At 31.7% G+C, this 24,512-nt stretch overlaps 2 protein-coding genes across 2 annotated transcripts in view; both read right to left on the bottom strand.

Moving 5' to 3' along the window:
* Window positions 1–147: 147 nt before the first annotated feature.
* LOC148618695 (uncharacterized) lies at window positions 148–18,567 on the bottom strand. The gene is made up of 24 exons (XM_088577852.1): window positions 18,456–18,567; window positions 16,832–16,996; window positions 16,034–16,086; window positions 15,652–15,762; window positions 15,101–15,223; window positions 14,593–14,615; window positions 13,934–14,034; window positions 13,113–13,274; window positions 12,734–12,774; window positions 12,368–12,390; window positions 11,446–11,555; window positions 8,407–8,556; window positions 7,952–8,004; window positions 7,285–7,401; window positions 7,037–7,065; window positions 6,664–6,764; window positions 6,199–6,369; window positions 4,604–4,650; window positions 3,624–3,652; window positions 3,196–3,302; window positions 2,570–2,731; window positions 2,087–2,136; window positions 1,425–1,678; window positions 148–1,094 (listed from the first exon to the last, which is right to left on the bottom strand). The coding sequence occupies exons 7-24, from the start codon at window positions 13,954–13,956 to the stop codon at window positions 795–797; spliced, it is 1,929 nt and encodes a 642-aa protein (XP_088433978.1). The 5' UTR covers window positions 13,957–14,034; window positions 14,593–14,615; window positions 15,101–15,223; window positions 15,652–15,762; window positions 16,034–16,086; window positions 16,832–16,996; window positions 18,456–18,567; the 3' UTR covers window positions 148–794.
* Window positions 18,568–19,188: 621 nt separating this feature from the next.
* Window positions 19,189–24,512, bottom strand: part of LOC148618694 (uncharacterized) — a 48,755-nt gene continuing 43,431 nt past the window's right edge. Inside the window, exons 20-23 of the mRNA XM_088577851.1 lie at window positions 23,068–23,192; window positions 22,171–22,380; window positions 21,331–21,383; window positions 19,189–19,473 (exon numbers count right to left, since the gene is read on the bottom strand). Of these exons, the coding sequence (XP_088433977.1) occupies window positions 19,445–19,473; window positions 21,331–21,383; window positions 22,171–22,380; window positions 23,068–23,192 (417 nt within the window). The 3' untranslated portion in view covers window positions 19,189–19,444. The remainder of the gene's footprint in view (window positions 19,474–21,330; window positions 21,384–22,170; window positions 22,381–23,067; window positions 23,193–24,512) is intronic.

Below are 24,512 nucleotides of genomic sequence, written 5' to 3'. Positions count from 1 at the left end.
TTGTTTACATTTTATGTAAAAAGCATGCAATTAATACATTATTACTCATTACTAGAGTATTTTGTTCTTGTTCATTTAGTGTTGATTTATGAACAGGGTTTGATTTTATACAGATTTTATTTGATAGAAAACACACATATAAAAACAAACAGAATCAAAATTATTTAATCAATACAAAAACAAAAATCATCACTAGTTTAAATTTAAATTTACTCATCCAACCCCAAGTCATACCAAAATAAGCTTAAATTTTGGCACGTTTATTTCTTGCCGTCCTCAAACTTTGGTATGCTAAAACCATTCATCATAATAATTCTGCTGAAAGAAAAACAAATATAAATTCAGAAATCATTATCTATTAAGGAAAATTTAACTCTGTTTTCATCCTATAATGATTTACTTAGAATTTATAGCCTTTTTCTCCTAGGGAAACCATCACAGCCTCTCCATAAATATTGATACTTGGTTCGTAGATTATTCTCATGTTGTCTTTATTTTACACGGGACAATATAAGATTTCGAATATTAGCAGTCTCAATTGATTATTAGATATCCATAAATGACCTATTTCCTTTTCGACAAATTATCTTATATCTTGACTTACGATTTAGAAAAAAAAATCTAGCAGAATATTAAAAAAAAAAGAAAATAGCAGCGTTTGTAAATTACAACTTCATGTAATTTTTAACATATTTGCAAGGTACAGTTTACATCAAGGAATAACCTTTCGGATATATAGTGCTACTCTACTAGATGTACATGTAATGCACAGTCCTTATATCTAGAAGATGAATTTATTTTTCCCATGCATCGAGTTTGCCTGAAGGATGGTTTTGAATATTTATTGGCATCACAGTTGTTTCTCTTGTAATTTTGCCTGTTGGTGATTTTTTCCCTCCTGGCAAACATAAGCATTTCACAAGAGCATAGATGAACCATATAACTGTGAGGAAAGTAACAACCACGCCTGCTCCAATACCAGCTGCCTTTAATAACTGGAATGCACACGGTCTTGGTTTCATGTTAATCAGAATGCTAAAAATGTTTCCATTCGAACATGAATTATTTTTTGACTGTCGAGCGTTTCCTTTTGTCTGGAAAGATATTTTAAGAAAACTTATGGAATACAACGTTTTAGTCAAATCGGCATTCACCGACACTTGTGAAAAATAATGAACGCGTTAATGAAGCATAATACAAATATATGTCAATATGATAAAGTGAATAAAACATTGTAGGACTACAAAGTAACCTTCCAAAACAGTTCACTTCTTTGTGACAGACAGGAAGTGAACTTTCTCTGGTCTATATTTGTGTGATAGATTTCTTAAATTGCTAGTTACCCCTAATATCAACGCCATTTATTTCCTCGTATTATTTTTCATAAGAACAATATTATTTCGTAAACTTGACATACACATTACCTGATCATTTGTTTTCTTTTTTGCTCCAGCTAAGGTTGTACATGATGTATAACAAATTGCACCCTGTAAATGGGATGCTCTTTGTAAGGTTGTCAAGCGATTTGAAGTTTTTTGAAGTTTTGCAGTGGTTTGGATCCTCGACATAGTTGTAGACCGTGTATTGGTGGTGCTAATTGTGGTGTGGGAGGTTAAAGAAGTGTTTGAGGTATTCAGATTTGACGTCTTCATGCTAGTTGTCCATAAAATCTCATCAACTGTTAATGAAAAGTGCTGTATGTCTACCATGAATTGTTAAGTAGGAAAAACAGCGAACAGATCAAAAAGAAAACTAAAGGAACCAGTATTGGAAATGTAATCAAAAAGAGCATAATCCTGGGATAACGAATAGACCAAGAAAATATATACCAAACAAAGAACAAATAACTAAAGTAACAAGTAAATGGAATCAAAAGTCGGACTATTCTAAAAACTGATAGCATCGACCAGGTGCACCGGTTAAGTAAGCATTCTCTTCTTTTACTCGAAGTAAGTATTCATAAGAATTTTGTAATAATGCAAATAATTTTCAAATCAATGCTATTCATCATAATAAAATTCGAGTTAAAACAACTTCAAATTATGTTGTCAGTGAATAAGCTTCGATTTCTGATACAAATCCTTACCTGTGACATTTTCATAGGCCACGAAAATACATCTGGTCTCCCCTTGAAAGCTAACATTATAAATAAATCAATTTGTATATTCCAACGTCAGTTATGCATGAAAAAAATAATATATGCTTCAAGTTATTCTAAAACACTTTGTGAAGACCAGCTGAATTCACATTGTCATTTTCTTTTATAGAAAATAAAAAAAACTGAAAAATCATTTTTAATACGAATTGTAAAAGTCAAGTTAAATGTCATAAGTGGCAAAAATTAAGGCACGCTTAGTGACGTTAGCTCAATGTACCACCCGAAACTAAATTAAGCATAATTCTGTTTACTAAATATTGGGGGTATGAAGGAATCATCCACCATAATGTATTAGAAATATAAAAATGAGTCATTCATGATCATTTTAATATCTCAAAATGGATATAAAAGTATAAATATAGAAGCAGAATTAATTCTATGGAGTCAACTAAAACTTTTTTATACACTTACTTTAGGAGGAAAGCATTAAAGCAGTATTTGTCAACACCATGAGCATCTACTGGCGATGTAACGACAATATCCGCTAAACAGTTACCAATAAACTTTAGATTTTCATTCTTTGTAAAGACATGTACATACTCAGAAGGTCTCTCAAGTAATTCTAAGTCAGGACTGTGAATTAAGCAATACATAATTTAACAAATTCAAATAAATTTTCTATTTGCAGTATTCATTCATATGTCTTGAACATTTTATCCTTACGGTTTTTAACATTTCTTATATCTTTCTTCATAAGATTGCAATGATTTTTTTAGTTATCCAAATCCTTATAATTTCTCAACAATATAGAATTTCAATCAAATTAAATCTTTGAACAGAATATTTGCAGTTAGGAGAATTATAAGATATAAGAAAACAGCTTTTGTGAGAAAATATATTGTTCAGTTTATTTGCATTTTATTTTTGTCAGTGAAACAGATACACGAAAAGTAAAACGGCGTCGCATGCAAGCTATCTGTAAAAACCAACATATAAGTATGTGTTTATTGCTGTTAAAACGTTCAATATAAAATATTTTTTATAACTTTATGGAAATTAAGACAGCAAAAAAACAAGTCATACAAATTAGTTTATACCATATTGAATAAGCTGGTGAACGCATAAACATTAGAAGATGGCATGACTTTCCTGGTACACATTGTACAGTAGATCCATTTGTTAACGTCGGGGCTATAAAATGGGGCTGTAATTTTAAGTAATGGAAACAAGATATTGATGCAGTTCAATATAAATATAAGCCTCAGGCGTAAATATTTTACAACTGTAAAATAGTAACGCTCTTGATGTTTTATATCAACTGAATGAATTACTGTTAAAATATTGCGGATGTGTATCGAACATAATTATGATTGAACACTCACACACAAACAAAGGCATACACACACACTTGCACTAATTCAAACACTTTTTAATTAAACACGCAATATCGTTTTAATGCTTGATTTGTTTGTTAAAAGTTTTACATAAGCAGAAATAGTTTTAATCTTAATTTTGATCTACTTGCCTTATTTTGCATTCTGCTTTGAGAAATCCCTAAATAATAAAAATGGAAGAAAAATTAAATCGGTGATAAAATAGTTCTTAACAATATCTTATTGCTTAGCGTGTTATGTTTTTTTTCTACTAGGAGCAAAATCAGATCAGATGACGATTGCATAAGTAATGAAAACTAATTATAAAATACAATAACTAAAGCACTTAGGTATATATACTGGTATATTACAAGAAGTTTTACCTTATTTTAAGATACCAGTAATGTTTTACCAGTGTAGTACCTGGGAAAAGTTTTCAATTTATCAATGTTCAACATCCTATAAATAAAACTACACTTATCCTTAATCTACACAGATAAACCCTACACATTCAAAACGTCTGCCAATGTGATCAAAGTTAATCGAAGGTGAACAATCAAAATCTCCAACAGAAGTAAAGCCAAGTGGAAAGAGAACTATGTATGGGTGTATTTTATTTGCAAGCGACTAGTAGTTTAAGTTTTCAACTACTGTCGAGCAGGACAAAAGTCACATCGATAATAACGTAAACATGATAAGCATTTTTACGGGGAACATTCTTTGTTCAAAATAGTACCTATAACATTAGCCTGTAACTCGCAGTTGATAAAAAAGATCCGGTTAATGCCACAGCTACTTTCTGCTGTTGTCGTTTTTTTTTCTTTTTCTTTTTTGTGTGTGTGTGTGTGTTTTGTTTTTTGTTTTTTTTTTTTGTTTATTGATTTTTTATGTCATATTAGTTTAGTCGGCGCAATAATCTCTGGAATAAATTCTTATCAGCAAGCGCTGCTTCTCTACATTCTTTATATCAAGCAAACTACTAGCCTCTTTATAATGTCAGAAAAAAATGTGATATTCCATTCTATCGGAACTGTTGATCTGTTACAATGTTTTACGACCTATAACCAAATTTAGCCTATAAGCTATGAAGGAAATATTTTATATCAGATAAAACAACATAAATTCTTCTTACCAAGTGGTGCTGCTCGATCTTCAACGTCAAAGCACAATTTCAAGTCACTAGAATTGATAAAAATCATTATGCAATTTGAAGGTGAAACGAGGAAAAAAAATCTTGTTATTTCGCTTATTATTTGATCAATTGCATTATAAACGATTAGTTTTCTTTCAACTATAAACAGGCATTAATAAAAAAAAAGAATAAAATAAATGGAACCAAGATTCGAGCAGAAATCAAAAGAAATTTATCCGATGATTAAGATTAGACAGAAAAACCAGACACACACAACAAAATACATGAAATAACCAAATTTATACGAACAAAGATCCAAAAAGAAGTGAGCAATTTAGAATCCTCCAAATACTGGGAGCATGGACCAGGCGCACAGGTGGGGTAAACGTCTTCTGCTTTTTAAAATACACCTACCGAGTTGCTTATAAAATTTTAAGTCTGTTCCTAATTCAAGGAGTCGAGCATGGTACAAAAGGTCCGGGTTGTTACGGCACGCTTTGGTGATATTAATGTGCGGAAGGGATGTTGTCTAAGATTAAAGGAAAGTTGACCATACTGGGATGAGAAGTCATCGCGTTTGTCGTATAGATTTGTCATGTTTTATCTTTTACTATCAATCTCTAAGTGTAAGTCAAGATATGAGGCTGACTTCACAATGTCTTTAGTACCCTTTATCTGAAGTTATTTGGGGAAGATGCGATGCATAATATCCCCGAAACTAGGTTGGTTTAAAGATAATACATCATTTTTACAGCAAAAACTGAAATCAAATGATCTGGCTTAATGTTGTTCTTTGTATTGGATCATATGAGCTATTTAGTAATCCTCACAAGAGTGAAGGAATACGTCAGCGCGTAAAGGAGCACAATTTGTTACCATTGGAATGCCGATGTTTTTTTAAACGCGTCCATCACACTGTTGGCGCTCTCTCTAAACTGTTGCTTCAAGTCATTTACTAACATTCGTGCTGCTAAAGGTTATTCCCAACTTAAAATCTGGGACGCACATAGCAATAGCAATGTATTCATTATTTCGTATACACTGGAAGTGAAATATTTTTCTTTTTTTTTTTTTTTTTTGTACAGAAAGTGCATATTCTCGACCAGGAAATACATTGAAAAATCAAAATATTTCTATTCATGCATTATTTTCATCATTTCAACATTGGGAGAATCAAACAGGATATCAAGAAGAATTATACAAATATTTTGTCATAAAATATGCATTAGCCTTCCCTGTTCGGAAGTGTGCATTTCATTCAATCGTTTACAAGGTTTCAGTCCATAATAAGAACAATTGAAATAGAATATTTCTGTCAGCGACTTTTTCCTGGCCCTGAAATATCAGTGTCTTGGTTGAAAGCACTGTAAGCAACTTGGTAGTGATGTGATAAAGTACTATTGGCTTTTCGCTTTTCCCCACTTATAATCGTACAGTTATTTCGCTTTGTAATGTTCATTTTTCCAAGATTCAAATAAACATCTTAAAGATCAAAGACATTTCGAATATGATCATGAACAACTTTCTATGAAATCATTTCATAACAATTGCAACAGGTTCTTCGCACTTTAAAACACTTTTAACATTTAACTTACCTATATTTAGACACATAACTCCCGATATTCAAACACGCTTTATGTGCTCCAGGGATAGTAGCAGTCATATTTAGAAAAGCCAAGTAGTTTCTCGGGTTCAACACACATTGTTTCACATTCTGGGACAGAAGGTGTAAACCATTGCTCAACTTGTTGGGTCTTATGACTGGACTAATAAAATATAAGGTAAAATTAAATCTCAAAGTAAAACACATTATACACTAGCTCTTTACTAGTGATTGTGATATAAGATGTCTTGTTTTTTTATATTGTATATGCTTTCTCACTGCAATATATTTCATCTTTTAAATCGGTCATTCTAGTGTGCATCGATTATGAATTTATATATTGACGGTAATAAAGGAATCATGTTTTGGGTAACGTAATTGATATGTATGATAACTTTTATGTTACTTATTATTATTATTATTCTAAGGTTTTCTTTTACGTTTTACTAGAACTTACAGTGATGTTGATTTCATGGATATTGGAACAATGCAATCTTCATTCACAACACAAACTATTTTTTTAGGAAGTGATAAATCTCCTATTTGGACATTAACTAGCTGTATGAAAAGAAAACACAGTTTTAAATTATCATAAGACAATCAGTGCATTACTAGTATCACGATAGATTTGTTGAATATTCTTTATAATTTGACCTCATACGTGTAAAATACTTGTATACCATATCTCTTCTTAGTCTTGTGTTTAATGTGGCGCTGGAGTTTGTTTTATAGCATCACAGAACCATACATTTCTATAATAATTTGTGAACTAATGGCACATGTAGTATAGAGTATGTGATAAGTAAATTTTGAATTATTTAAATACATACGTGATTTGCTTTGAGAACATTTCCATGATCTGAAAGAAAAAGAATAGTCAATTTCTGTTTGTAATTCAGGCCAAACTATATACCTAGGCTTGAACGGAACGATATCTTGTTTAATGCCAATGTTTAAAAGGTAAATAATAATAATAATAAATAAATTTTGTAAGTCATGCAAAGAAAACCTGAAAAGATAAGTATTCGATATATAAAAATCATACATAAGGATTCAAATAATTTTTAATGGTACATACGAATTTCACACGATTTTCCGGAAAATCCAAATGGACATTGGCATATCGAAGGTTGCGCTGCGCTATTGCAGAATCCATTATTCAAGCATATAACAGATTGTCCACACTGTCCCTGAGCTATGCAGAAATAAAAACAGGATATATATACATATGATACCGTTAAATCTTCTTGATATGGGACACAGGTGTAACTATGCAGACCAAGGCTTTATTTATAGTTTTGCCTTTGCATGTTGTGAATTTTATCTAAAATGAAAAGCGAAGCTTCTTTAACTCCTTAAGTACTACTTATAATACTATCTTAATTGAAACAAAAGGCCATGAGGTTAACAGAAATGATGTGTCTTAACAAATACCTAGGTCCAATAGCTTCACCTATCCTGTGTCCCTTGATCCGACAAAAGTCCAGCGGATTATGGTTAGCATGTTATTATAGTTAACATATAACGAGAATGGATATGTTAAATATGTCAACGAGACAACAACCCCCTTGGGATAAAACAAAATGCCAGCTCCGGGCTAAAAAGTACGCATAAGTTGCATTTAACGAGCAAAAACTTAAAACATTCGATTAGTCTTGTTTTGAGTGTAGATTATATATTTTCCTTCAGACATTTCGTGCATTTGATAACGAGGAAACAATTTGGGCAAAATGTATATGACTTACCTAGCAAGGCACCTCTTTTTACGTTGACAGCATAGCATCTCTTTTCACCTATTCTACAAAACAAACTGAAACCGGTTGAATATGTTTTAAGCACACTAACATCATTTGCCATTCATATTGTTCATAAAAAGTCATTTTTTTTTAACAAAAGGCTTCATGTTATGTAATGATCTAAATTGCAGTTTTGCTTTTCACACAATTAAAGTTATTATGTATCCTTTTATTGTACGATCAACAAATATATCTCAGATGGATATATATATATTAACAACAATATTAGTGAATAATTACTACATAAGGATATTAAACTCAAATGCAATTTGTATAATGTGAAAACAAAAGAACAGCAGATTTCGATTCCGTAATATTGGTAACTTATGATTATGAGTGGTTTAATTTTTTCTACCGCAGACACTGATAAAAAGTGACAACAGTTATGTAATGTTGCATTATACCTCTCAGATCCAGACTTTAGCGTAAAACATGAATTATATGTTATTGTAAAAGTTGTATTAAAAGTGACATCACCATAGCATTCTCCGTTCATTTTTGAAAGAAACATATACACACCATCTTCGGGTTTGATATTGGACAAAACACGTGGACTGAAAAGTAAAAAAACGTGCATATTAATACACAAATTATCAAAAAATTATGATAAATTTCATTTGTCCATGTATCGAATACATTTTACTCCATTTAAAATTCTAAAGCAAAAATGAATTAATTGGAATCCAGCATTATACTTATTTGAATGAGTATGATCTGGCATATTCACCATACCTACTCTTGTTATATTTCAACATATTACATGTATCCTTTATATAATACCTATCGTACTATTAGAGTTGCACTACCCTTGACCTTACTGATTACAACCAATATTTCCCGCCACAAAAATATAAGAAAAATACTGCATTTAAGAACGCTATAAGTCCTTCTCTTTTTTCAGTGTTTAAAAGTAGACAATACATATTCCACGGAAAATTCTTTTTGTTATCTTGCGTAATCATACTGACATACATGCATTTTCAGCATACTTATAGTTTTAAAATGATATAAAAATAATACTAAATTATTCAAAAGATTAAATTCATATAGAAAAGTTGAGACATACTTTTTTTCAAAACAGGGCGGGGTAGTTGGTAAAATATCTGCCAGTATTTAACTGTTCGAGAAATGTGAAAAGTCGCTTTTCGAATCCATATAATATGTTTATTTTTGTGATCCCGGCGAGGACTATACAAGAAAATGGATAAAACGAGAACAAGAAGACATTAATTCTCTGTCAGAGTGGTTAAAGGCTGTGAGGTCTTTAATTTTGAAACGAATGAAAGTTTTAAGTAGGTCAATGATTGCAAAGGCTACATCGGTTTTCAAAGACGTCGATATAGCCAAAACATTGTCTTCTATATATTACAAATATGTTGTTGTACCAGCAGACAAAGCCCAAAACAACCTTGTTTTTGTCTGTCAAACATTTTACATCCAATGTTTATTATCAGAGGTAGACGTAGAAAATAATAGCAGTGATAAGACCTATACTGCTACCACACTCTCCAAAGAAGAGATTTTGGAAAACCATAAATCAGTGCTATCCTCTTTTGGTCTCTCTACCAAGGACGATGATTGTGATTTACCATCTATGTACTGGAATTCTAAACTCCACAAGAATCAATATAAACAACGTTTTATAGCTGGATCTGCAAAATGTACGACCAAACCTCTTTCAAAACTTTTAACTTCTATACTCACAACTGTCAAAGAGGGTGCACAGTCCTACCACAATACTTGTTACTCCCGTAGTGGTATTAATTCAATGTGGATCCTGAAAAGTTCGAAATATCTTTTGGAGACAATCAGTTCAAGACTATTATCTGAATATAATAGCATTAAAACCTATGTTTTTTTTCAACACTGTATACTTCCATTCCCCATACTCCCGACTTAAAAACATTATAAATCGTTGTTTTACCAAAAAGATGGTACACCTAGATACAAATATATAGTTCTTGGTAGAGTTTCCTCATACGTTGTAAGAAATAATTCCAAATTATCTTCCAAATATACAGAGGAAGATGTTTACAAAATGCTGAAATTTTAAATCGACAACATATTTGTCCAGTGTGGTGGACGTGTTTTTCAACAAACGGCCGGTATTCTAATGGGAACAAATTGCCCTCCTTTACTTGCCGACCTTTTCCTTCACTCTTGTAGCTGATCTGATCCGAAAAGAAAGAATATGGTTTAGCTAGATCCTTTAATCTCAGTTTCCGCTATATAGATGACGTATTATTTTTAAACAATCCTAATTGCGGGCATTTGATACATCGCATCTATCCCAAAGAACTTGAAATAAAGGATACTATAGACACTGTGAAGTCAAATTCATATCTTCACCTACACTTAGAAATTGATGGTAAAGGAAAACTATTGACCAAACTACGACAAACGTGATAACTTTTCATTCAAAATTGTCAACTTTCCTTTTATCTGTGGCAACATCCCTTCAGCACCTGCGTATGGAGTGTTTATATCACAACTCAGACGTTATGCCAGAGCTTGCCGAAACTACGCAGACTTTTTGTATCGCGCTAGAACTCTAACAAATAGGCTTCTGGAACAGGGTTATATTGCTAAAAGATTGAAGTCATAGCTACAGAAGTTTATGGTCGTAATCAATAACTCGTTAAACGTTAATCGGACGTTAAACCCCAACAAACAAACAAAAATCAATAACTCGTGGATCGTTACGGTGTATCCATCTGCACCATGAAAACTGATTTATTCAACGAGTCATAGTTTTCCTTTCCTCGTTTGTCTACCCCGGACTTGACTTTTTATGAGCAACTCGGCGGGTGTTTCTAGAAAAGCAGAGGACCCTTACCCTAGCGGTTCACCAAGTCCATGCTCCCAGTTTTTAGTGGAGTCGGAGTTGCTCATTTGCTTTTGTTAGTTGTATGTATGATTTTAGTTACTTCATGTTCTTTGTTGTGTATGTCTGTTTTCCATGTCGGGTCTTTGTCCCTGGATTACATTCTTTTGATTACTCTCGAAAACAATTGACTTGATTAAGTCTCATTTATCTCGAAACTTATCTACTAGAAATATTAGGTATGATCTCCTTTCAAAAAAAACTTCGAAATGAACATCAGAATCATCATAAAAGACAAAAAACTAGCAAGTCTGAAGAGGTTCTCCGATATTTAGTTTAAAGTCATGTTGTCTTTTCCAAAAATATTAGATAATTTTGAGAATATGTGCGGTCAACACAATAGGTTAATGAGTGGTAAGTGTTCCGAAAATTTGTTTAACGCTACGGTAAAAATGAACATTTTTGTCTTAAAATGTATTTTAACAGTTTTATCTCTTCTGGTAATCGACATAAGAACAAAACTTTGGAGCAAAATCTGAATAAGCGAAGTCCTGATATTTAATAGATTTTTTAAATGTGTTTGATTCCAATATACATATTTATGCACGAACAATCTCACCATTTATCTTCAATTGATATAATTTTTACTAGAAGGTGGCATGATTGTCCTTCTAAGCATTCCAGTGTACTTCCATTGGTTAAAGTAGGGATAGAAAACCGTGGTGCTTGCTTAAAAAAATAGTAGACATTTTTATTTTTCAAATATTTTTGTATTCAACAAATTAATGATAAATGAACTAAAATTCCTAAACCGATTTTATATCATCGATATTTCAAAGTATAAGCTAGGTTAATTATATACAATTCTTAGTTTTGTTTTTTTTTATCTCATTGTTGTCAGTCGATCTGTTTTGTATAAATATTAACTGGGTTGCATTTCCAATTTTTTATTCGTTGTTTATTAATCGACTTTTAGCTACAGATATAACAGAAGCTGAAGTCCCTATAACGGTCATCAATAGTTGACCTATGACCTTAGTAACGATCTTCACTCGTCCTCCTCCTACTTGTTACACCTGCCTCACATTATACCGGAGGATTACATTCGTGTTTGTCATGAATTCAAACAAAATTTAAATGTGTAGTGACAACTAACAGGCTTCGCATGTAAAGGAGTAGATCACAACATCATGAAGTACAACGACTGTCAGAACAAACGCGAAAACATCAATATCACATTTCTCTTATCCTGCGAAAGTGACAATACTACTAAGTTCATACTTAGATTGTATGTTAAGATATTTTGGGTATGTATTTTAAACCAAAATCATTAGAACAACGACCAATTTCATCAGTATATGATTTGGAATGAAAATGTTATTTAAATAGCTTTGTTGTTGATGGCAATCAAATTTTCGATCACAATGACCAAAGCAATTATAACATCATTATATTACAAATCAAATTTCTGAGATCATTATCCCTAAATAATGCCATAAAAGACATTTTTATTTGAACAATCCTTGTATGTTGATTCTTACCAAAGAAACTGCTTTCGGTAAACCTGGAAAGGAATAAGAAATGAAAAGTGAAGTGTGTGTTATAAGGAATCTACGACATGTATTTATGTAGATAAGCTTACTTTTAACCAGATAAAAAGAATAGTATTTCATAGTACTCTATTATCCATGTTTTGCTTTTGATGTATAATTATCTTAATCAAATAGAGATGTTAAGTGTTTTTGAGCCGATTTAAAGTAAAAAGACAGTTCTAATAAATTAACTTAGTATCTAATGTTTTTCTTATAATGTGTATTTCTGGTTTTATCTAATACTAAAGACACATGTTTTTTTTATTGTTTGCTTGATAATTCGTCCTATTGTAAATATGTATCTTGATGTAATACCATTTGTAACGTTCACACGAAAGCAAATTTCATCGGAAACCCTGCAAATAGAAAGAAGGACCATGGGACTAGTCAAAATTTACCAATGCAAATATCTTGTACATGATTAAGTGCATAACTAAATGTCTGTTAAATTTACTAGACATTTTATCACCAATACAATACTGACTAATTGAACAATTAGTTATGAGATATATAAAGATAATAACAATTTTGCTAAAAAGCAAAAAAAAATTTAAAAAATGAAGTAACATGTTGTGTAATTTTGTTTTTACTTTTAAGAAACTTTTTGTATGAACCCCCACATATTAGTTATTTTTTTGTTTTTCATTTAATTGATTATTTTTTATATTGTCATTGAGTTGGTGCTTCAAAATACCTTGATGCATTTAGATTTTGTAAGCATAGTTTCTTCATCCCGGTTGCTTTCGGGTTAAGTTCCAATACACTATGGTAAAGCGAATTTGTGTGATTATCTTTTCCTAACGTTATCATTTCGACATTTAGGCTGTCAGAAATAAATCCAACTTGAACGATTGGACTGTAAAAAAGAAGTGATATAGTTTTATATGTTAAGATTCAACTTTCTGTGTATTTCGTGTTGATTTTGTTTTTGTTTTGTTTGTTTGCTTTTACACAGACAGCACTCAACTTCATCTTATTCACCTTTATATAAAAGTTACAGTATTATCGTAAACACTTTTGTATTACTGTTTGGTTTGTATAAAAAATTTAAATCTTTGATCTCTTTTACAGATTGTACAAATCGTTCTGAATATCATATAGTTTACTTAAATAACAAAATTGAAAAACAAATTAATGTTCTTTGTAAAAATAATTGCATTGATGTGTAAATACGATTTCTGATTGGTTGGTTAATTCAAGGAAACCAGGCTATTTCGTATTATTTTATATCGTAGTTTTGTATTGTGACGTTACTGACGCCTGTGCGTCCCCAGTCCAGGAATCACATAAAGCGAAACACTGTTCATCAAAATTACTTCTAAGAAAAGTTAAATGAAAGATTAAGTGGAGCCCGAATTGCTCATTTGCTTTTGTTACTTTGTATGTATGATTTTAGTTACTTTTTGTTTCTTGTATGTCTGATTTCCATGTCTGGTCTTTGTCGCTGGATTACATTATTTTGATTACCGCTATAACCTTGGTTACCTTGATTACTCATTAATAACTACAACTAACCTGTTGTTTAATGTACTCGTCATAATAACTGTTGAAATGCTGCATGGAATTCCAATATAACAATGAATGATTGAAGGTACTCCTGTGTCACTAAACTTTGTCTTTAAAAATGAAAAAAAAAGATCTTATATTCAATTGAATAAAAACAGCTTATATATAGAGTATACCGTCCCTCAAATTAATTTAAAAGTAGTGCCACCTTTTTAAATTTGAGGAAGTCAAGACATTAATAATCCTGTGATAATTTAAACATATAAACAGAAATAACATGGTAAATTTAAATACGAATTACTATTTGCATATGGTATTTGTGTGTTTGGCGCATGCACTAAAACCACACGTAAAACTGTACAGATATGACATGTTTTAAACTTTAAAATGTGAGAAGAATCATTGTCTTTTTTAAAACAAATGCAGGGTGCGTTATAAATGATTTACCTAAATCTAAAAAATTAGGTAATTATCACACTTTTCCACTTCAGTACAATCCTTCCAAATAAACATAAAATAGATCGATGGTTTTCCAAGGGACAATAGATTTGTTTTTACTGTTTTGTTTTCAATCTTATTTTATTCTACCGACACGCTTTATGATTGTTCCCGAAAAATGGATAAATTCAGTGATCTTCAATTAAACAATTCAAACTTAATTTACTAACCTTCGTTTGTTTTTCCCTGAGACCTTCACATAGTGAAAACATATAAGTATAAATCATGAATAAAAGTATATCATGTTACCAATACTTATATCATAAACATCTCTTGATTAATTTAAACAATTAAAGTTGTTAAATATTAGTAAATGTGAAATACCACGTAATAGTTAAAAATGTGATAACATACTTCATGTGCGTAAGTATTTCAGCTTTGAAAGAGAAATGTAAGATATAAATAACTGTTTTCAGTGACCTAACGGTTTGGATTACAAAAATGTATCATACTAAAGGCATCTTGGATGAAAAAAACTTTGTTTACTGATTTCCACCTTTTTTAAATTTGTTGTTGGGTTCTCATTTTGATTTTTGTAACAAGATTTGTATTTTGTCGTTAATTGTTTCGATATATATCAGACTTATTCCGGCATTTTCGTAGTGATACCCTAAATGTGGGATAAAATTAACGATATTTTTAACCTGTCCCCTTTTTGCATTAATGTTTAGCTCTTACTTTCTTGACATTTGTCACCAATGAATCCAATTTTACAAAAGCATGAGTTCTGTTGTCCGTCTGCATAACATACACCTCCATTTAAACAGTTTAACTTAAGTGCAACTGCATCTTGACATTTACCTGATGAAATATACATGAACAGGACACGGAAATAACCTTTAACTGTCAATTACATGTTGAATGTTTCCTGTTTAAGCTGTGTTCTTGCCGTTGGTTGTTTTGTGTACTTTCAGGTAATTCGTTTTGCACGAGATGTTCCTCGTATTTTGCTTTGTTTTTCAACGGGTTTACCCTGTCATGCTACATGTTCATAAAATTGTTTTTCTCGTTGTGTCGAAGGAACGTGTTTTGCGACCATTTCGATTAAATAAGACTTCACATGAAATTTGATAGGTATGAGAATTAATCACAAATATAAGTACTTTCTGTATAGCTTATATATGGGAATAGAAAGTTACGAACTTAATGTTAGTATTTTCAAAAAACGTTTCAGATTATTCAATTTTTATATCAATTATAGACTATATAATATACATAACATATAATACCTATCTGACAGTTGTTGCCATAGTAACCTGCTTTGCATAAACATTGCCTAGTTCCATTGGTAAATGAGAAGCACGATCCATTATTTTGACACGGATTAAAGCTGCATGGATCTAAGTATACATTACAAATAAAATTAACATTTTACTAAATTCTTACCGCTGTACATAAAAAATTATTGCGGCAATGATAGTATAAAAACTTTTTAAAGAAATCCCAGAGATAATTTCTCGTGACAAGATTTGATAAGATATAAAATATTGCATGATAAGTTACATAATTTACAATCAATCGTATTTAATTGTTTATTTTAACACACTGCATTTCAAACATAAAGCAAGTCAAATATCGAATTAATTCTCGATAGACTTTACGTTTACTAACCTGTAGTGAAATTCACAATTTGTATGTTAAAACATCTACTAGTACCGTTTGACCTAAAATCCAAGGAAAAAACATCGTGAAAACATCTACGAGTAGCTTTAACTTAAAATGCAAGGAAAATTATCGTTAAATATTTTTTTTCACGAATAAATATAGACCACATATCCAGTATCAGTTTGTTATTCGATTGTTGCACTTTTGACTTACGATTGTGTATGAAATTGACACATTGCAAAATTTATCGTTCTTGACTTTGTTGATTTGTGTCGGGGATGATTTTATGGTTTTCTAAAATAAATGCAGATCTGCATATACTATGACAACACTATTACTCGTGGGGTACCATTTTTTGTGGTTTTCGCGGGAAGGCCAAACCACAAATTTAAGTCCTAAAGAAAAGGATATTTCATTAGAAGTGTATACTGAAAACATTAAAACCACGAATTCAAGAATCTACGAACATGAGTTTCTTCCCTAATCCACGAAAATTGGTATCCACGAATTAAAGTATTTTCCTAGTAAATTGCATTGTTTAACGTTAATTATAAATATCTTGATTGGTACTAAATCATTAATTCATTATCAATTACCCTATGCCTGATGAAACTTGCAACTTATTTGCATTATTATCCACATAATGGTCATTTGTATTTTAAAAAAATGGATTTTTAAGAGTTTTTTTTCAAATCGGTAATGACATTAATAGATGAATGATTTAATCTCAAAACTGTCATCACCCGCAAATATATAGAGCGCTAATTACAAACATCAATACAATAGAGATGTAAGATATCTTACTTTGATGACAAGAAACATAATTTGTGCTCTGTTCCAGCAGACAATCCACCAGTATTAAATATAATGTCAGAGTGACAAACATTTTTCCTTCTGGGAAAAGTGAACTGCACCAAGGTAGGGCCAATAACTATAGATGGTGCACCTGCCTCAAGCACAGGACCGAAACTGTAACAGAAATACAAAACATGCATTTGGATAATTTGTGAGGGATATAGCTATGATATTGTTGTCAAATTGTTATAGATAACATTTGTAGAGTATTAACATTTATTTCCTCATAAAGTCTAAACATAGAAACTAACACGCTATGTTTTCGGCATGACATGGGTTGTGTCCTTTTTATATGACTACATGTAATTATGTACCGTAGCTCTCAACCCAGCATGTGAAAAAATATGATTGGTGTTATATACGATGAGGACATTTATCAACTTTTGTTGGTTTATTTGGTCTGGAGCTGGCGTGTCAGTTTATTGATAGTACTCCTTTGTCCTTTCTGTAAAGAAAAAAAACTAGTTTCTTTATTTAGTTTTTAACAAGGGGCTAAGACCTTTTAGAACTGTTTGGTAGGTATGTTTAATTGTGCGATATTTTTCCACAGTGGACATTTTTTAAAAGGGGGTTGTGATCACGCCAAAGTTCTTTGATCCTGTCGAATTTTTTTTCGCCTGTCCCAAGTCAGGAATTTCTGGCCCCTGTTAGTCTTGTTTCGTTTACACTTTTAAATTAACTTTCTATTGCTGGATTATAAAGAGACTATTTCGCTGTACCTGTAAATAATGCTATTTGGGGCCAGCTGCAGCTTGTACAGTGGTGTCAGGGTCTCTCATAATTCATTGAAGACCAATGAGTGGTCTTGAACTGACATTTTTCATCACGGTTGGGTTGTTGTCTCTCGTACATATTCACCATGTATTATCTTTTAGGCTTTTAGATCTGTTTACTTTATTATATTATTTATTGAAGAACAATTTCATTCTTCTTTGTATAAGCGTTCACCATGTATGTTCTATAGAGTTTGTAAGTCTCGTTCTAGTTTCAGTTTCTCTTCCGGAATTTCCGATGTAGAACGTATTGAAATCCGAAGACCGATCTGCATTTTATTGTTTACCTCCGGGAAATTGAAACGCTGCATCACAATGTAAATTCTTCTATTTTATGTTTTCTTCACATTTTTATCCTGTCAATCTAGATATTGGTAAATTCTTATTAAAATTTTACGCAAAAAGATATTTTGCTTTTGAATATTGAACTCAATGCTATGTGAATAATAAATAAAATAAAATAGGACCCGTTCTCATGAAACAACGCAGCCACGTGATGAGACTTACATACCCTATTGATAATTATACGATTCTCAAGGTATTGTAATAATCTGTTGAAGACCAGACTTTGCCCTCGTTTATCTTTCACAACAGACGTTGGTAGTTCTTAACTTAAGTTTATCACCATTGAAAGAAGTTTTTAGTTCTTTTATTATTTGTTGTTTCATTACAATATTAACATGAATCATTCACAGCTTTTTTTTTTAAATTCTTTAATAAAATATAAAATTCATGAAATCTTATTTGACGTTACATATTGCTTACGGTACGACTTGCAAAAATCACGGTTCACTACTCACCATTTGTTAGCAGAGTTTAGACTTGTAAATACATGCAAGTGACAATTTGAGTTCTCTGTACATTGAACAATACTTCCGTCTGGTAATGTTGGACTTTCAAATCCGTTTTCTTGTTTCTATTAACAGACAAGAGGCTCTAAAGAGCCTGAATCGCTCATCTGGTTTGATAAGCTGCATTCATTTTTTTTTGGGGGGTGGGGGTAAAAGCGTTCATGTTTTTCATGGATAAAAACACAAAATTAGCACAAAAGATTTTTCATGAAAATTTGACCACAGATAAGTATCATCATAATGAATACTTAAACCCCGTTGGCATTGGCTAAAAGGGTTTTTGAGATATATGCAAAAAACTGCCGTCTGACCTACATCTTCTATTTCAGTAACGGCGGCCATGCTAGTCAATGGGAAGAAAAAATCACGTCAGTTCTTGTCAGAATACATTCCAAGTTTGCTTCTATTTGGTCCTGTAATAACTCAGGATTTGAGTCTTGAAAAATTGGAAGCGATAACGAAGATGACGGACGCCAAGTTGATAGCAATAGTACCAGAAGCCATAAAAACGCTTTAGTTTTTCTGGTTTTCTTTTCTTATATTAAATTTTTATATGTAATTTTATTGTATTTTTTTCGCTACACAGTATCTCCGTATCACAGTTTAAACCAACTCCCGATTGGTTCTTTGAAATTATCTTAACATTTCAATTTTTTTACCAATTATAATGGTACTTCTTAGTAAGAAATAACTTAAGGGTGATGTAAACTATCGATAATATCTTATTTTAGGATTTAAAATGCAACTCATTTATGCTCCCTTTTTTGTGGGATTCATGTTTCTAATTAACGGTTAGTTCACCTTTTTTATCGATGTTTTTGTTCTAAGGCTAATCTTCTGTATCAATTTTTTATCAGGTTCGGGCTCTTGACTCACGAAAGTTTTCTTTTTATTTAAGTTAGCCGATTATTCCACTTACGCCTACACAAATACTCACGTCAATACTTTTTGCTCATTACCTTTATAACTGAAAACAGGACAAATCTCATATAAATTTAGCAATATAAAGGTGAAATTCCGAAAAATAGAGACACTCGTTATGTCATGAATTGTTTTGTTTTCCTGTTCATATCTATGTTTCCTGTATATTTATGTACATTTATTTCTACCAGTAAAATGTGTTGTACTTAGAGGAAGGCATTCTAAATTATTGAACCAAAGTTACACATAAATATTTCGCAAAATGGTCCACAGGTTGTAAAAAAGTAAATTCAAAATCATCTTATATAATACCGATGAAGTTGTTGTACAAATGCTGCAAATATATTTTTCAACAAAAGGTCGGCATTCTTCCATTGGGAACAACGTGAACTGCTCCGCTAATCGCTACCTATTCCTTCAATTCTTTGTTTGTGGCTGACTTTAGAGGAGATCTTATCAATAAGGAGGAACAGCGCATCTACCGCAAAATGCATGATATAAAGAATATTACAAGCACTTGGACCTATGAACTCAGCCTTATTCAGAGTTCTATGGAAAAGGAAAATTCATGAGCAAACTATGCAAACTATGTGATAACTTTTCATTCCACGTTCTCTTTGGCCGTCAATATAATTCAAGTGGACTGGGTTGGGAATAGTAAAGCCAGGTACTAAATAATTTCATTGATGTAGTGCAAAACTCATAAATTACTTAGTTCAGTTTTTACGTAGGGATGAAATAAGGGGTAGACTTTCTCTATTTGTGAAAACATGTAAAAAAACGTATTGTTCTGGAAAATATATTAAGGGCAATAGGCAATAGTAAACCATCGAATTTTGTTTGAAAGAATGTGCTTTAGATACTATAATTCCGTAAAAATACTGGATGAGCAATACCATTTTAATTAAAAACATGTTGTTATAGTTTTGTATCAAAGTTCGAAACGGTAAAAAAATGTTTTCAGAAGTTGTGATATGAAAACCGTTTTTGAGAGGAATCTGATGAGCTAAACGAACAAGCTATAAAATACGACAGCACGGAGCCTCCGAGTTTCCCCATATAGGAATGGAAAAGTAACAGTATCAAAATCAAAATCGTAATGACGTCACAATACTTATTTCTATAGTAACTTCTCAAATATAGACTAAATTTACACTTACGAATTGTTGTGAAATCGACATCGGAAAATCAGTATTTGTGATTTTCATTTGTAGTTGAATTAAAAGCTTGAATGTTTTATTTGAAGTCATTATGTATATTTTAGACAAACAATCCATCAACTTTAAAGCTTTTGGAGTTCGTATGCACTACAGAAAAACAAGTGCAGTTAAAAATTTAATTATTTTGAACATGAAGATTTATAAAACTCAAACGGATTATAGTATACAGTTTTTAAATGGGTTGGATGCAATAGACCAGAATATTTGTCCTGAGGCATTCTCAGTACCAAAGGACAAATGTTCTGGTCTATTGCATCCAACCCATTTAATAACTGTTTTATTACCTAATTTGTCTAAGAGATATTATAAAGAATGGAAATGGGGAATATGTAAAAGAGACAGCCATTCGACCAGGAATAGGAAATTGACCGCTCCATGTTTACGAATTGGCAGACGAGAGTCACATCTACGTTTTTACACACGAGTTTTTTGTGTGAAAATTCCAATTCAATGAAGTGCTTAAAAAAAGTTCAACCAATCAAATGGCTTAGATGAAGGTCATTATGGGGTCAGTGCAATAGAATCCTCAAGGAGACTATTGCACCGTGCAATAGTACATCAACAGTGCAATAGATCGCCCTGACCTGAATAGATGTTGAAAATAGAGAAAAATATGTGTATATTTAATAAACAAAATAAAACCTTATAATTAGGTAATAAAATAAAATAAAATGTATACGTACGTTTTCCTATTACATCAATATTGAAGCATCTGTGATCTGTTTCTGTTTGCCCACTGAAAATTGAAGTTCAGCCGTGTTAAAATGAGTTTGTTTTGCATTACATTATAAGTGTAAATTATTGTAAGAACCACGCAAATTGAGAAAATCAAAAACATGCATGTCAATCAATCTGATAAGATACTTTCACCCAAGGATGCTTTCTTCATTTGAAAATGCCATTATTTGTTCTCCTCATCACTGGATTTGCTATTTTTCAATAAAATGTTGGGAAAATGAGGTCTTCGAAGTTATCTGCCCTTGAATTGTGCATATGCAATGCAATTTAATAAAACTGTAACTTATTTTAACAAAATGATATGAAATATTTTCCCCTTGATATCCATGGTGCAAATAGTCAGACTTTCAAAATGGTAGGTTTTATATACGATATTTCACCCACTGCCTCATTCTCACAGAAATGACAATTTACAACTTCAGCCATGCATAATCGATAAACTACAATGATTTTTATATCGACTTAGTGCATACATGAAACCAATAGGATGTATTTTGTATGATTCACATTATTCAATCATAAGGAGTTATTTTCAATTCCGAAAAGATTCGAAAACCACTGTTATCGCGGCGCTAGTCCCTCTAATGACTCCACATACCGGGCTAACATTGATATGTCTAATGTGGGGTTAATTGGGTGTTGTCGAGGGAAAGAGTCTAGTGTATATGAATAGTAATCACAGTGATAAATGATAATTTAACAATTGATTAAACAATTATCAAAATCAAGTTATTATTCCTACGCTACATTCTTTCGAGTATCAAAAGTAAAACCTGTTGACTTACTGTTTAACGACAAAGCACACATGATGTATTCCAGAATCAAATGGTTTCCAACCAAAGGAACTCAATCGAACGATTCCCATGTAAGTATTGTTAAATCCACTGACTGGGTTTGAGAAAAGGAAGCGTTTTAACACCGTTCTTGAAGCTGGCTCGAGAGCCATGTCTGATGGGATATGTTCAACATCGATCGATAGGTCTTTTGCAAATTTACTGAAGGACAAAGATGTGGTTATACAATAATTCGAAGACAAATTTGTTTTCATTCTAACCTTAAATAACTCATATCAAAACTTATTGAGTGAAGTAGATAAGGAGATGAGAAATGATTGGTCTGCAAAATCAGCTAATAATGGACCTATTGTTCCATTTTTAAAGTAGCATTTTGTGTCAAAGTAAACGTTCTTTACATTGAAATCTCATACAGAGAGCAATCGAGACAAAAGTGGAAACAATTACCGTTTTAACTATCATTACACTATTTAAGGCTGTTTGTTTGTCATATTCAGCCATTTCATTAAGATTTTCGGACTCCTCTAGTTTTATCTATTTCTTTAGCATACATATTTTTATGCCCAGTGACACCAAGATTTTTTGTCGAAATTTCATTAAATACACCTTAAAATCTTTTTTGGGAGGTTTTTATTATAAAATCCTTCTTATTTCTTCAGTGGTTTTAATACATACAACCTACTTAGACAAAATATAGATAAATCGTTTTTCCGCCAAATTTCAAATGCTTATATCTCAAAAACGAGCATACTGACCCATCAGTTTTTCCTCTTATATTGTTCTAGCATGAAAGATTTTAAAATATTCCACAACCCTATCAAAGCCTTGTTATTCTTAAATAGACCAGCGAACATTCTTAACAGCGTGAAATGTTTAATGTTAGATTACCTTTGACTAGTATTCAAATAAACATAAACAGGAAAAGCGCATTCCAGATTTTGATCAATACCTCCAGAGAGAGAATCACATTTGATAACTGATCCAGAAGGTAGAGTAGGTGACACAAATTTTCCCTAAATCAATTCATAAAAAAGAATGTCATATAAATAGATTTATTACACTATTTTTTTCAAAATAAGCTTAACCTAATTTAAAAAGATAATTTTTAAAATATGAAGTAAATCGACAGCATAGAAATTTCAGTATTTAGATGATGCATTACGGTATGGTTATCGGCACTAAAGACTCCTATTTTAAAGTCTTAACAGCACAATTGCGATGCTACACTACAGTATTAAAGTGAATTATCGAAGTGTATTTATCGGCAAAATATACCGTAGCTTCAAAAATAGGACAGTCGACAACCCAGAGACATCACGATCAAGGTACACGATTTAAAAAAAGAATACAGGAAACAGAGACGATCTATATACACAACCTAGCGAAACGAATAAAATAAAACTACATATAAACACTGAAGGTAAGGATAACAAGGCTTCACAAGAAAATCTTAAGAACTTGAACTTGAACTCCCACAAAAAAAAACGTTATGGAAATTATCTACCCCGGGAGGGTTAGCAAGTCCTGCGTCCATCACAACGATCGATACAACATATCACAAAATCATACGAAAATTAACTGACCGAACATCAGAAACGTTTTGAAAGAATTTTAAAGGAAATGACATGTATATACGACTTACTTAAACGCCTTATACGATGGTAGTGTCATATAAAACTTGCAATAGAGAGAAAAAGCGATATTGCACCGTTGAGTCAAGTTTTTCTGTATCTTACACGACACAGTATGTTAAAAGGAGCTACTCCAATGTAATTAATTGTCATTTGTCATGATGGTTGTTAATCCGGTAAAACGTTCAATCTAATCGAAAATATCATATCTAATCTATGAGATAGAAAGTATGTATCGGTCAATCGAATAGTGTAGTAGTGACGACCGTAAAACTATAGTAGTTACATAAAAGAGGCTTAATATACCCCCGACTTAGAAGCCTATTTTACAGTATCCGTGCTGTATGAGGTGGTGTATTAGAGAGTTAACGTCATGCTTTTATATTGGTGGGCATTTACCTACGAAAAAAAGCTGGAGATATGGTGAAGCCCATCTGTATCATCAAAAAGTACATGAAATAATTTTATGGCAGCTCGAATATGTCTTCAAGATGCTTGATCTCCAACAACTTAAGATAGTTGATACTTCAATTAGAAACACAAAGACGACGATCCAATATAACCTGACACCGTGTTGTAAAGAGAAAACAGGCATACCTACAAGTTAGAACCAGCGAAATACTGTAGAGCTTAAAGGGAAAAGAAGATAAGTGAAGCAAGTTAAATGATAATTTTAACAAAATAAAGAAAGATTTAAGCATG

This window comes from Perna viridis, chromosome 4 (genome assembly GCF_037379345.1).
Source record: "Perna viridis isolate PV_CMFRI_1.1 ecotype Kerala chromosome 4, ASM3737934v1, whole genome shotgun sequence".
NCBI lineage: Eukaryota > Metazoa > Mollusca > Bivalvia > Mytilida > Mytilidae > Perna > Perna viridis.
The sequence above is the reverse complement of the archived record's forward strand: the minus strand, read 5'-3'. Positions and strand labels throughout refer to the sequence as shown.